Source organism: Heptranchias perlo, chromosome 2 (assembly GCF_035084215.1).
Source record: "Heptranchias perlo isolate sHepPer1 chromosome 2, sHepPer1.hap1, whole genome shotgun sequence".
Lineage (NCBI taxonomy): Eukaryota > Metazoa > Chordata > Chondrichthyes > Hexanchiformes > Hexanchidae > Heptranchias > Heptranchias perlo.
The window spans coordinates 48,448,314-48,462,683 of record NC_090326.1 but is presented as its reverse complement, the minus strand read 5'-3'; the positions used below and the strand labels follow the sequence as shown (position 1 = coordinate 48,462,683).

Below are 14,370 nucleotides of genomic sequence, written 5' to 3'. Positions count from 1 at the left end.
AAACAATTGTAAACAATTTTACAACACCAAGTTATAGTCCAACAATTTTATTTGAAATTCACAAGCTTTCGGAGGCTTCCTCCTTCCTCAGGTGAATGTTGTGGAAATGAAATCCTTGAACCCTTCGCATTTATAAATCACAGAACAATACCTGGTGATTACAGATAATCTTATCAGATAGTCCCCTGGTACCACAGTTGCAACCACAGGGAACTCTATCGTCAATTTGTCCGACCACACCCTTCAACCAGACGAAATCAAAGTTCTCAGCCGAGGGCTCAATTTTGCCCCACCACCAAAATGGACCCTATTAGTCTCGTGGCGGACACAGAGGAATTCATCAGGAGAATGAGGCTCCGGGAATTCTTCCACAAACCCCAAGATTTCAGCAGCGAACCCAATGAGACAATCAACGATCCGGAACAGCAGACAGAGGGATCCGCGGTACAGCAACCAAAGAGGAAAGAGTCACACTGGACTCCTCCGGAGGGTCGCTGCCCTCAGCTTGACATGTATGCTCAAGCTGTCAGGAAATGCGTCAATGCCAGATTCATCAGCCGCACTCAGAAGACAGTCCAGAATGTCACCCGAGCACAACGCAACGCCATCAACGCTCTCAAGACCAACCGCAACATCGTCATCAAACCAGCGGACAAAGGAGGAGCCATCGTCATACAGAACAGAACGGACTATTGCAAAGAAGCATACCGACAACTGGACAACCAGGAACACTACAGACGGTTACCCGCAGATCCGACCAAAGAACACACCCACCAGCTCAACAAACTGATCAAGACCTTCGATCCAGACCTTCAAAGCATCCTATGCACTCTCATCCCACGTATTCCCCGCATGGGAGACTTCTACTGCCTCCCAAAGATACACAAAGCCAACACACCCGGACGTCCTATCGTATCAGGCAATGGAACCCTGTGTGAGAACCTCTCTGGATACATCAAGAGCATCCTGAAACCCATCGTACAGGGAACTCCCAGCTTCTGTCGCGACACTACAGACTTCCTACAAAAACTCAGTACCCACGGACCTGTTGAACCAGGAACACTTCTCACCACGATGGACGTCTCGGCACTCTACACCAGCATCCCCCACGATGACGGCATCGCTGCGACAGCATCAATACTCAACACCAACAACAGCCAATCTCCAGACGCCATCCTACAACTCATCCGCTTCATCCTGGATCACAATGTCTTCACCTTCAATAACCAGTTCTTCACCCAAACACACGGAACAGCCATGGGGACCAAATTCGCACCCCAATACGCTAACATTTTCATGCACAAGTTCGAGCAGGTCTTCTTCACTGCACAGGACCTCCAACCAACACTATACACCAGATACATCGACGACATTTTCTTTCTATGGACCCACGGCGAGGAATCACTAAAGAGACTACACGATAACATCAACAAGTTCCATCCCACCATCAAGCTCACCATGGACTACTCCTCAGAATCAGTTTCTTTCTTGGACACACGAATCTCCATCAAAGACGGGCACCTCAGCACCTCACTCTACCGCAAGCCCACGGACAACCTCACGATGCTCCATTTTTCCAGCTTCCACCCTAACCACGTCAAAGAGGCCATCCCCTATGGACAGGCCCTGCGAATACACAGGGTCTGCTCAGACGAGGAGGAACGCGATGGACACCTACAGACGCTGAAAGACGCCCTAGTAAGAACGGGATATGACGCTCGACTCATCGATCGACAGTTCCGACGGGCCACAGCGAAAAATCGCATAGACCTCCTCAGAAGACTAACACGGGACGCAACCAACAGAGTACCCTTCGTCGTCCAGTACTTCCCCGGAACGGAGAAACTACGCCATGTTCTCCGCAGTCTTCAACAGGTCATCAATGACGACGAACACCTCGCTATGGCCACCCCCACACCTCCACTACTCGCCTTTAAACAGCCACCCAACCTCAAACAGACCATCGTTCGCAGCAAATTACCCAGCTTTCAGGAGAACAGCGTCCACGACACCACACAACCCTGCCACGGTAACCTCTGCAAGACATGCCAGATCATCGACACAGATACCACCATCACACGAGAAGACACCACCCACCAGGTGCATGGTTCATACTCCTGTGACTCGGCCAACGTTGTCTACCTCATACGTTGCAGGAAAGGATGCCCCGGAGCATGGTACATTGGCGAGACCATGCAGACGCTGCGACAACGGATGAACGGACACCGCGCAACAATCGCCAGACAGGTGGGTTCCCTCCCAGTCGGGGAACACTTCAGCAGTCAAGGACATTCAGCCACCGACCTTCGGGTAAGCATACTCCAAGGCGGCCTTCGAGACACACGACAACGCAAAATCGTCGAGCAGAAATTGATAGCCAAGTTCCGCACCCATGAGGACGGCCTCAACCGGGATCTTGGGTTCATGTCACGCTACACGTAACCCCACTAGCGAACAAATGTTATCTGTTTTTAATATAACGGGTCATTTGCTGTCTTTCTCTTCCTTCCGGATGTTTCTATGTTTCTGCCTCTCTCTTTTTTTTGGTTGTTTGTATATTCGGTGGCCTTGTAGGTAATACCTCTCTGTCTGCACACTGTGATTGCCGTGGCAACGGGCAGTTGGAAAGACTATCTGTAATCACCAGGTATTGTTCTGTGATTTATAAATGCGAAGGGTTCGAGGATTTCATTTCCACAACATTCACCTGAGGAAGGAGGAAGCCTCCGAAAGCTTGTGAATTTCAAATAAAGTTGCTGGACTATAACTTGGTGTTGTAAAATTGTTTACAATTGTCAACCCCAGTCCATCACCGGCATCTCCACATCATTCTCAAACAAGTTCTTTCAAAGTTAGATCCAGCAATGTAGGTCGTATCATTTAAAAGCAGATCTCTAATTTCTGAATGGTGAATTTACCTGTGGGGTGACCCCCTGTGCGGGTGTCGGTGTCAATATCCAGTAATCTGCACATCAGCTGCTGTCCATTCTGGACCCTCCAACACTCCTTACTGCGCTTGCGCATTAACGCTCACACGTAGCCTTTGACCCACGACATCGGCAAGGCAGTCAGTGCGCATGTGTGTTTCCTTGACGCCTTGCGACTGGAAGCTGAATCCTGGCAAATTATTCACGCTCCTCACAACATGTTCAACACATGGATAACTGCTTCAATAAATGAAAACGTGTATAAACAATACATGGACTTATCTCATGGCTGAATCACTCGTCTCATCTTCGGGGATGAATAAAACAAAACTTCCCGCTCGCTTATGGGTGGGGAGAACTGGTCATCAGGTCCGTTAGATTGACAGCTCCGTCCTTAATAGCCAATGGTTCCCTGCGCTGTCAATCAAGTGACGCCCCGCTGTCCTCCCGACCAATCAGCTTCTTTTGGGGGGGGGGGGTGAGGGGGCGGGGGGGGTAATGGAATGGGCGGGTTGTATGACGGGGAGAGGAGAGGCGGAGGTATCGCGAGAATACAACCAGGAAGACGAGAAGAAGATGGCGACGTCTAGTGTTAATCCGTTCCTTAGCGACTCGGATGAAGAATCCGAGAGAAAATCGGCTAAAAACAAGGACGTCAGCGCCCCAGGCCCGGCAGCTTCCGCCGCACACGTTCCTTCGCTGCCCCTGTCACCACAGCAGGAGGCGAGTTACGGTTACAGCGGTGTTGGCGGCGGCGGCGGCGCTGTGAAGGCGGCCGGGGGGGAGGCGGTGGGGCTGCCGCTTGGGGCAGAGCCGCAGCGCGTTCCCCTGGATACGATCGCCGCTCAGCTGCTGCGGGACCAGTATATCCTGACGGCGCTCGAGTTTCACACCGAGCTGCAAGAGGCCGGCAGGGAGCTGCCACGACTCCGAGATTACTTCTCCAACCCGGGAAACTTCGAGAGGCACACATCCACTCCCCCTAAGGACCTGGCTCCCGCACCCGGGCAACTCAGTGAGTAGCACAAGCGGCATCTGCAGTGACAGCGCCGGGGGGGGGGGGGGGGGCAAGGCGGGGGTGGTCGGTCAGCCGTTTGGAGGCAAACTCAGAAGTGGAAGCAGGAAGGCACTGGAGAGACCGAGGGGGGATTGTGGAGGGAGCTAAACACAAGGGTGGGGTTGCATTGGAAGGCGTTACACAGCCCGAGAACGGTATGCTCTTGGGGTGGGTGGTGGGGGGGATATTCCACTTTGGGTTCTATAAGAGGTTACGGTGATCGTTGTAGTTGGGGGATGGGGAGAGGAAGGCGTCAGTATGGGGAGAGACCAAGAAATAAGGGGGATCCAATTGAGGGTCAGGCTGGAGCGAGATGGGGAACTGCAAAAATTGAGTAAGGATGCAGTTATATTGTCTTTTAGTAAGAAATTGTTAGAATTCTCGTTTTTATAATATTTCATTTCATTTTATGTGACGGTAATCAAAGGAACCATTCCTTTTTCATATATAATGCTCTTGGATATAGACAGAGATACAAGTATAGTGTGAGCATTTTTGACTTGATATTTGTAGTTCATTTTCCTTCCTGCGTGATAGTAATGACGGCTGGAGTGGGTTTGTTTTGTATCAGATATTCCTGTTTGTGACGTTCAGTATGATCACATGTATGAATGCCACCTAATGTGTTGTTCTGTATGATCACAAGATAGGTTTGGATGAAGAAGGCCCTTTAGACTATTTGATTTCATTCTTCCGGACCTACTGGTTTGCATTACAGCATCTAGCTGTGTCTTACACGAGTTCAGTGCCCTGGCTTTCACCGATGTCCCATCAATCCGTTCCAGCTATTGTGTAAAGAAATATTTGACCTTGGGAAATATATGACCATGTTATATGTCCATATTGAATTTTTAAAAACCTGTGTCTACGTTTTCTTCTGCGGTAGCTAAACATTACCCACCCTAGATTTCTTCTGTTGCTATTTGTAGTAACATTCCCTGTCGCCACAGTGTTGACAGAACAGATTGTGCATGTTAGCAGATGGAAGCATGGGCTTTGTGAAAAATTGCATCTGCCCAGTTTACATTGCAACAACATTAATATAGTTGTGCAATATGCAGGTCTGAATTATTGATGATAATGCCCTTACCTTTGGGTGTATAGGAGTGGATGCAATAAACTGGACCTGTATTTACTTGAATACTTTTGTTCCAGTAAATCTAGGATCCAGTTCAACTTTTTTTTAACTGAATACTATTGTTTGATACAATACGAGAGGATCTCTGGTGGTGTTGCTTGCCTTACCAACATCAGGGCATAGGAGGGGAAGTTTTTGGAGACTCTCGGCCAGGGTACAATAGCAAAATGTCAAATTTAGAACCGAAATCTCCTCAGCTCAGTCCTCCTGGTGGCATGGAACACGATCCATCTGAAAATCAAAAAAATAATGTTTAACAACTGAAAACCCACTCTTCCCTATTTCATTCCAAGTATCTTGAATCTAAAAAGAACTAGTTTAATTTCATTCCCTTAATCTTTAATTTTTTTAATGAGTGTTATCCAACCCCATGAACACTGAAATTTTCTTGTCATATGATTACAGTCATATCAGTTAAAATGCATCTACCTTTTTGTGTTTTGCATAGTCACATGACAATATTAAATATTCCCATTTAACTGTGATTCATGCTTTCTGTTCTGCTCCATAGTGTAACCATAGCTGTAAGAACCACCAGTCTTGTACCCTTGATGTATATATTTAGTATATACGACAACTTTAAATTTTCAGCCTCAGCACAGTGATAGCATTCTCATCTATGTCAGAAGACTGAGATAAGGAGGAATTACTTCATGCAGAGGATTGTGAATCTTTGGAATTCTCTACCCCAGAGGGCTGTGGATCCTGAGTCATTGAATATATTCAAGGCTGAGATGGATAGATTTTTGGACTCTAGCGGAATCAAGGGATATGGGGATCGGGCAGGAAAGTGAAATTGAGGTCGAAGATCAGCCATGATCTGATTGAATGGCGGAGCAGGCTCGAGAGGCCGTATTGCCTAATCCTGCTCCTATTTCTTATGTTCTAAGGTCTTGGGTTCATGTCCCACTCCAGAAACTTGACTGCATAATCTAGTTGACACTTCAATGCTCTACTGAGGGAGTGCTGCACTGTCTGGTGTGCCGTCTTTTGGATGACGTTAATCTGCCCTCTCGGATGGATGTAAAAGTATTATTCAAAGCAGAGCAGGGGAGTTCTCCTGTTGTCCTGGATAACGTTTATCCCTCAACCACCCCCACAAAAACAAGTTATTTGGACTTTTATCTCATTGCTATTTGTGGGACCTTGTGCACAAATCAGACGCTGCATTTGTCTACATTACAAAAGTGACTACACTTAAAGATATTTCATTGCCTGTGAAGCACTTTGGGGCGGTCGGAGGTCATGATAAATGCTTTATAAATGCAAGTTCTTTATTTGCTACTTATACTAAGGGGTAAGGTTAGAGTGAAATTTAATCAGGACGGTGAATGGTATCCATACAAGTCCTTTGCTTGAAAGCCAACTTCAAACAATTTAAAACACAGAAAATTCATCCAGTATATGGGAGGAAAAGGCATTAAATGGAATGGCCACATTCCAAACTTGCATTTAATATGCAGAATACTCCAGTATCCAAGTTCCTAACATTTTTAATTCAGTAAATGTAAATTTCAAGTGAATATTTTCCATTCATTGTTTTGCAGATATGCTAGCAACCTTTCATTACTCTTAATCACACCAACTGCTTAAGCAACTTTAGTGTCAGTTGTTAGTTTAAGCCTTTGACTTATGTTTGAGCACCAGGAGTAGCAATAGTGGATTTTGCGCTATAAAATGACGTTGCTGCAAAACAGTTTTACTTTGCATCAACACTGCAGCTGTAGTGTAAATGCTGGACCTGACCTGACACTGGAATGAAGTGTTCAGGCCTTCACACCTGATTTACACTCTAATGTTTAGCATTGGTGCAAAGCGGTTTCGACTTCGCACTGACTCTAAACTTGTGGAATCTGAATGTATCATAATTCCTATACAGTAAAAATAAGTTTCAAATTGGGTGGTTTACAACAAACATTGACTTCTGTGGGAGATCATGAGCAGCTTTTTATCAGGTCACCGTGTTGCTGTTGACAATGGAATTCAGTGTGTTTTTAAAAGGAGTGTCATGGGGATGGAGAGTGAGAGAAAATAAATGTTTTGTGAAACTTCTTGAGTCAGTCCCCGTGCAAAAATAAATAAATATCTGTTCCAAATGGAGGTACTTCTGTTGGTGCAAGTCTGTAACACCCTCCTGCGGATCTGTCATCCAGGGTCTCTTGATTACAATAAACTTACTTGGCAAACGAGCTGTCTTTGTGACCAGTTCCAATGACACAACTGAGGATCAGCATCGTTGCCACTCCTGGATGCTGATCCTGGTGCTCAAACATAAGTCAAAAGCTTAAACTAACGACTGACACTAAAGTTGCTTAAGCAGTTGGTGTGATTAAGAGTAATGAAAGGTTGCTAGCATATCTGCAAAACAATGAATGGAAAATATTCACTTGAAATTTACATTTACTGAATTAAAAATGTTAGGAGCTTGATACTGGAGTATTCTGCATATTAAATGCAAATTCCATTTAATACTTTTTCCTCCCATTACATGCTATGTTTTTTAAAAGCTCCCATAAAACCTATTTGGAGAAGTTGCATATTTTTCCCATCTAAATACACCCAATGCTATAATGAATATTTGTCTTTTAGAAATAGAACTGTACCTTTTTCTAATATGCTCTGGATAGCCATCAACAAAGGAACACTGAATCAAATCTCTAGATTTTGCAGACAGCTTAAGATAATAGTTACTTTTTTTTAGTGAAAGGCTGTTCCATTCTGCTATTCAAACTGACTGCAGTGTTATATAGCCGTATCTACTAATTCTAATCAATCAAATCATATCTCTGTCTTTGGTGATTGCAGCATTAATTTCTTCCTACTATAGCTTTTTCCTTTGAATTTTCTCCTTTTAGACCTTCGTCTGAAGGGAGTGATGCATGTTTGGTTGTTATTCAGTAGACAGTGGCGACATCCCTGTGGCATGTTGTCTGTGGTTAATTAATTTGCATCCTAATACTGAGCTTGAGATGAATTCATGAAGGGGAGGCATAACAGCTGAGTTAAATCTAGTCCTCACTTGGTGTTTATACGCACACTTCCAACAACAGCTGAAAGTTGTGAACAGGAGCAAGTACCTCTCTACAGTGTAGGCTCAGCTAAGTAACACTGCAGTCGGCTTGCGGACTAGAAAAGTAAGTCCTGATCTTTACAGGCCCAAGAAAATTGTGTGCCGATCTTTGTGAATGAAAGAACAACATTTTTCAATGGTCTTAGGCAAATTATGCAGGTCTGCTACATACAAACATACACTAACTGAGCATGCACCAGAGATTGAACATGATGCCACCTTATTCTGTATGATGCTGTGCGTTTGCCCACTGAGTCATCTGGGAGCCAACTATGGATTTTAATAGGAAGACTCAATAATGCTTTTTAAAAAGTGTTTTATTCCGTTTTGGCACATTCCACTGCCTTCCATTGTTGCAGACCTCTGCTGAACTTCCAATTCAAAGATGCTGTGGCCAGTTTAATTTTTTTTTTATCTTGCATTAGATATGGTAAATAAACAGTAGCTTTGAAATTCTGCAGCTGTAGTAACAGATATGAGTATTATGCTTCTAGCAAAATCAGCTGTTTAAAATCATGATCATTACTAGAATGATTCCAGGGACGAGGGACTTTAGCTATGTGGATAGACTGGAGAAGCTGGGGTTGTTCTCCTTGGAACAGAGACGGTTGCGAGGAGATTCGATAGAGGTATTCAAAATCATGAAGGGTCTAAACAGAGTAGACTGTTCCCATTGGCGGGAGGGTCAAGGACCAGAGGACATAGATTGGCAAAAGAACCAAAGGTAACCAGGAAAAACTTTTTTACGCAGCGAGTGGTTAGGATCTGGAATGCACTGCCCGAGGGGGTGGTGGAGGCAGATTCAATCATGGCCTTCAAAAGGGAAGCGGATAAGTACTTGAAAGGAAAAAATTTGCAGGGCTACAGGGAGAGGGCGGAGGAGTGGGACTAGCTGGATTGCTCTTGCATAGAGCCGGCGTGGACTCGATGGGCCAAATGGCCTCCTTCCATGCTGTAACCTTTCTATGAATCTATGAGGTGCTTTCTGAGTTTGAGCAAAAAGATTTCTATTTAGCAATGTCCTGGTTTTAAAATAACCTAAGACAGAGCATCCTTTGAGTCGTGACTGTGGATCCAACAGATTTGATTAACAAACAATATGTATAGCAATACTTGACACAGGAAACTCTAGGTTATGTGGAGTACAGTGATCTAGTGGTTAAGGTATTGGACTAGCAACCTAGAAGTTGAGTTCAAATCCCACTATGTGAAATTGAATTCAATAAATCTGGTATTTTGTGAACTAACATTAGGAATAGTAGCCATGAAAGCTGCCGGATTGTAGTATAAAAATCCAACTGGCTCATTAATGGAGAGAGGGGAGCTGCAGTTGATTCTTAATGCCCTGAAAGCAACTAGGGATGGGCAGTCATTACTGCCTTGTCAGCATCACCCACATCCCAAGAACAAGGATTAAATGAATAGATTTACCGGTTCCATCTTCATTCCAAGTTTGAGATAGTCCTGCAGTTCTTCACCTTGGAAGAAGTATAAATCCTGATCATCAGGCTCAAGAAAATTATGTGCAGATCTTTGCTCGTGAAAGAACATAATTATTCACTGGCCTTGGGCAGTTGTGTTTGGGATTTTTTGTCTTGGAATGGTATATGGTGTTTTTAGTTCCTGTAGGTTTCTTAATCTCGCATTTCAATTCCATGATTGTTGATTTCCGACTGCATAACTTGTACACAATAAATTTGTGTCTATGATTTTACCTGCAGAATGTCATTGCTTTGGTCCATAGACCTTAACTTCTCAAAAAAAAAAGTAATCTTTTCAGTAGTCGATTGGGGTTGTATTTTAACAGATCCAATTGTTATTAGAAAATTCACTGCTCAGATGATTTATATTAGTTTTATCACGGATTGTGCTAATTTTCTCCATAATGTGTACATATACTATTAACTGTCTTTGGCAATTCTTACCCACAACAATGCTCTCCTTCCACCTATCTGACCATTAACTTGCAACTGTTGATGTAAGTGATATTGCTGGTCCTGAACTATTTTTTGTATCATGTTCAAAATATACCACCTTTTGGATACATGAGTGTGATCCTGTGAGAGGTCTGGAAATGTAGTTTTATATCCCTCCTGCATTATGAACTTCTATAGCGCATGGCAATCGAGACTTTTTTTATCCATTATGGGAAATAACAGCTGAATTCAGCAATCTCAGGTGAGCTCTCCATGGTAGAACATTCATACTTAGATGAATGAAGTCTCTGTTCCAAAAAAAACTTTTAGCCTTTGACAATATCAAAAGCATTTAAGGTCACAGTGTGAGGGGGATAGCTTTCATCTGGTTTACTTTGGCTCCCTTTGGCAAAATGTACTGCTTCACTTTGGAATGCATGGTTTCAATGGAGTGATCCCATTTTACTTTACAAAATCTCTATTCTTTGCTGCATGTGCCTCTTGTGCTGCTGTATATATTTGACTTGCATAGGAACAGGATAAGGCTATTCAGCCCCTCGAGCCTGTTCAATTAGATCATGGCTGATCTTTATCTTAACTCCATCTATCTGCCTTGATTCTGTAACCCTTAATATCCTTGCCCAACAAAAATCTATCCATCTCAGTTTTGAAAGTTTCAATTGACCTAGCCTCAACAGCTTTTTGGGGGAGAGAGTTCCAGATTTCCATTACACTTTGTGTGAAGAAGTGCTTTCTGACATCACCCCTGGACAACCTACCTCTAATTGCCCCCTTGTTCTGGACACTCATCAGAGGAAATACTTTCTCTCTATCTACCCTGTCAAATCCTTTAATCATCTTAAACACTTCAATTAGATCACCTCTTAATCTTCTATATTCAACCTGTCCTCATAATTTAACCTTTTTAGCTCCGGTATCATTCTGATGAATCTGCACTGCACCCCCTCCAAGGCCAAAATATCCTTCCTGAGGTGGGGTGCCCAGAACTGAATGCAGTACTCCAGATGGGGTCTGACCAGAACTCTATACAGCTGTAACTTAATTTCCACCCCTTCATATTCCAGCTCTCTTGAGATAAATGCCAACATTCCATTAGCCTTTTAAATTATTTTTTGTACCTGTCCACTTGCTTTTAGTGATTTATGTACATGGACCCCATAATCTCTCTGCTCCTCCACGGTTCCCAGCTTCTTGCCATTTAGAAAATACTCTGATTTATCTATCTTGGGTCCAAAGTGGATGACCTCACACTTTCCCACATTGGACTCCATCTGCCACAGTTTTGCCCACTCACTTAATCTATCAATGTCCCTTTGCAACTTTCTGTTCCCATCTACTCTATTTACTGTGCCAGATAACTTAGTGTCAGCAAACTTAGACATATAGTTCTCTATATTCCTTCATTCAAGTCATTTATAAATATAGTGAAAAGCTGTGGCCCCAGTACAGATCCGTGGGGGACACCACTAGTCACATCCTGCCAATTTGAGTACGTACCCATTTTTCCTACTCTGTCTCCTACCTCCTAACCAATTCCTTATCCAAGCCAACAGGTTACCTCCAATTCCATGTGCTCTGATTTTTGTTAATAGTCTCTTATGTGGAACCTGTCGAATGCCATCTGGAAGTCCATATAAACAACATCCATAGACACTCCCTTATCTACCATGTTAGTCACCTCCTGAAAAAAATTCAACTAGGTTTGTTACACATGACTTGCCCTTTACAGATCCATTCTGGCTCACTCTGATCAGCTCGTATAGGCAGACAGTGTTGCTTTAGCAAAAAGAAGGTTGCTGGGAAACCAATGGAAGGTAATCTGCCATTGTTTCCAACTGCACTGCCTCAGAATTTGTGACATGTCACACTTGATGTGGTTTCGGTTCTTGAATGATTGTGTTTACATAATAGAATTTAGTCCATCTTTATACGATAGGTGGTAGAATGCACCAGGTTCATTTCTGATGCTGAAAGGAGAATGTAAATTAGACAAGCTGTATAACTGCCTGAGGAATTTACATTTACCTGAGGAAGGAGGAAGTCTCCGAAAGCTTGTGAATTTAAAATAAAATTGCTGGACTATAACTTGGTGTTGTAAAATTGTTTACAATTGTCAACCCCAGTCCATCACCGGCATCTCCACATCATAACTGCCTACCAAGAGATGCATAAATATTCTTTTATAGATCAGCACTTTTTTCTGACCCCATGCAAACAATTTGATTTTCATCTATGTAGTGTGTTAGAGCTACAATGTGTTGTGTCATCGAGTGGTGAAATGCAAGTTCACCTCAACAATTCCCTATATTGTGCATCTGATCACAACCATACCACCACATGGAGTGGTAGCAGAGAGACTGGGAGCTTCCTTACAGGGAAAGAAAAATTGGAGAAGCAGTCATCCCAGGCTAGTCTTATGTACCTTCTTGAGGCTAGCTAGTAAGTGAAATTGGTAGAGATTTAGAAGCAGATATCCATCTTATTGTTTTGGCCAGTGTTGATGAGTGTGGACTTCAGGAAGGGAAATGTAGAGAAGCATTTAAGAAACATCAAAGATGGCTAACGTGAGGGACAGGTTAAAAATATCAGATTCCCACAATAGAGTATATTGCTTTGAACTTTTTTTTAACACCAGTGCATTTTTAGATGCAGCAGTAATGGCAAGTCTTACATTAGAAGTAGTCAATTCATCCAAGTGTCATTGCCATCAGTGCATAACTGATTGCGACTTTAAGTAAAAAAAGGTGAAAACTAGTTTTTAGGGTCAATAATAATTTGCATTTTTAAATGTTTTTCCTTGCACTCATCAAGATATGGGATGTTGGTTCTGGGAAATGGAATAGTTTCCGTATCGGTCAGGTGCAGCACAACCAGATGCAGAGTAAAGCTTTTTTCCACTGCAGCAATGTTCCTCAGCCCCTGCCTCAGAAGACCACTCCTTACTGTACAACTATGGCACTTTTCTCATTCCCCACACCAAACATCTTTAATCTTGTTTGAGTGACATTATAATTAGTGCCAAATTGAAGATAATTTTGTGCTGTAGACGCATAACCACTAGGAACTGGATTCAAACTGTTCAAACTTCTTTCACAAAGGACTTAGAGCCAGCAGACAGGAGCCTTTCGTTCCCCTCTGCCTGGGGTGGATTTGAACATAGTCCTAGAAGTGAAATGCTAGTGTTTAACCCAGTGCACTACCCAATTCCTCATAGCTGCCATTATAGCACTCTTCAAGGAAGATATCTCAAACTACTTTACATTAAGGAGGAAAAAAACAATGGAGCCCAAACAGGGGGCAAAATATGGCTATGGTGGGAGTGCTAAAGATTCAGTTGAAGAGAAGGCTTTTGAAAATAAAGAATGAGATGGGAAACTAGTTGGACACTCCCAAGGCCAGGAGTGTAGTGACTGAATAAGCACCCACCAACTGTGAAGGACAGGCAGAGAGGAACAAGGGGTAGCCTGGTGTTGAGGAGCAGGTGGCACATGTAGAGACAGTAAGGTGGGGCAAAACCATGAAAGGATTTTAAAGTGAGGGCAGGAATTTTGAAGTCAACGCTTTAGGCATGTGAAGCTTGGAGGAGGGGGATAATGAGTGTAGGGAATGTGGGTGAGGATGTGGGCTGTGGCATTTGAAATTAGTTGTAAATTATGGAGGTTAGGAACCTAGGACCAGGAGTAGGCTAGTCAGCTCCTCGAGCCTGTTCTGCCATTCTATTAGATCATGGCTGATCTGTACCTCAACTCCATTTACCCACCTTTTCTCCATATCTCTTGATACCTTTACCTAATAAAAAATCTATTGTTCTCAGCCTTGAACGTTTCAATTGATCCAGCGGCCACAGCCTTTTGGGGGAGAGTTTTTCAAATTTCCACGACCCTTTGTGTACAAAAGTGCTTCCTGATTTCACTCCTAACTGGCCTAGCTCTAATTTTAAGATTATGCCCCCTGGTTCTGTATTCCCCCACCAGAGAAAATATTTTTCTGTCTCTATCCTATCGAATCCCTTTATTGTTTGACACCTCAATTAGATCGCCACTCAACGGTCTAACCTCAACGGTCTAAACACCAAACTTACGCAACCTATCCTCATAATTTAACCCTCTAATCCCTGGTTTTATTCTGATGAATCTGCACTGCACCCCCTCTAAACCCAGTATAATTTCCTGTGGTGCCCAAAACTGAACACAATACTCTAGATGGGGTCTGGTCTAGGCTCTACATCTGAAGCATAACTT

General features: G+C 43.4%; 2 protein-coding genes across 11 annotated transcripts in view; one reads left to right on the top strand and one right to left on the bottom strand.

The window, feature by feature from the left end:
* pign (phosphatidylinositol glycan anchor biosynthesis, class N) overlaps window positions 1-3,222 on the bottom strand; it is a 141,142-nt gene extending 137,920 nt beyond the window's left edge. For 2 of the 5 annotated variants that reach the window (XM_068001866.1, XM_068001868.1), the window contains exon 1: window positions 2,919-3,222. The gene's annotated coding sequence lies outside the window, so the exon portion shown is untranslated. The remainder of the gene's footprint in view (window positions 1-2,918) is intronic. The other 3 variants (XM_068001864.1, XM_068001865.1, XM_068001867.1) reach the window with 2 other exon arrangements.
* A 270-nt stretch (window positions 3,223-3,492) lies between these two features.
* Window positions 3,493-14,370, top strand: part of relch (RAB11 binding and LisH domain, coiled-coil and HEAT repeat containing) — a 125,631-nt gene continuing 114,753 nt past the window's right edge. For all 6 annotated transcript variants that reach the window (XM_068001861.1, XM_068001859.1, XM_068001858.1 and 3 more), the window contains exon 1: window positions 3,493-3,942. In XM_068001861.1, coding sequence (XP_067857962.1) covers window positions 3,504-3,942 — 439 coding nt within the window. In that variant the 5' untranslated portion in view covers window positions 3,493-3,503. The remainder of the gene's footprint in view (window positions 3,943-14,370) is intronic.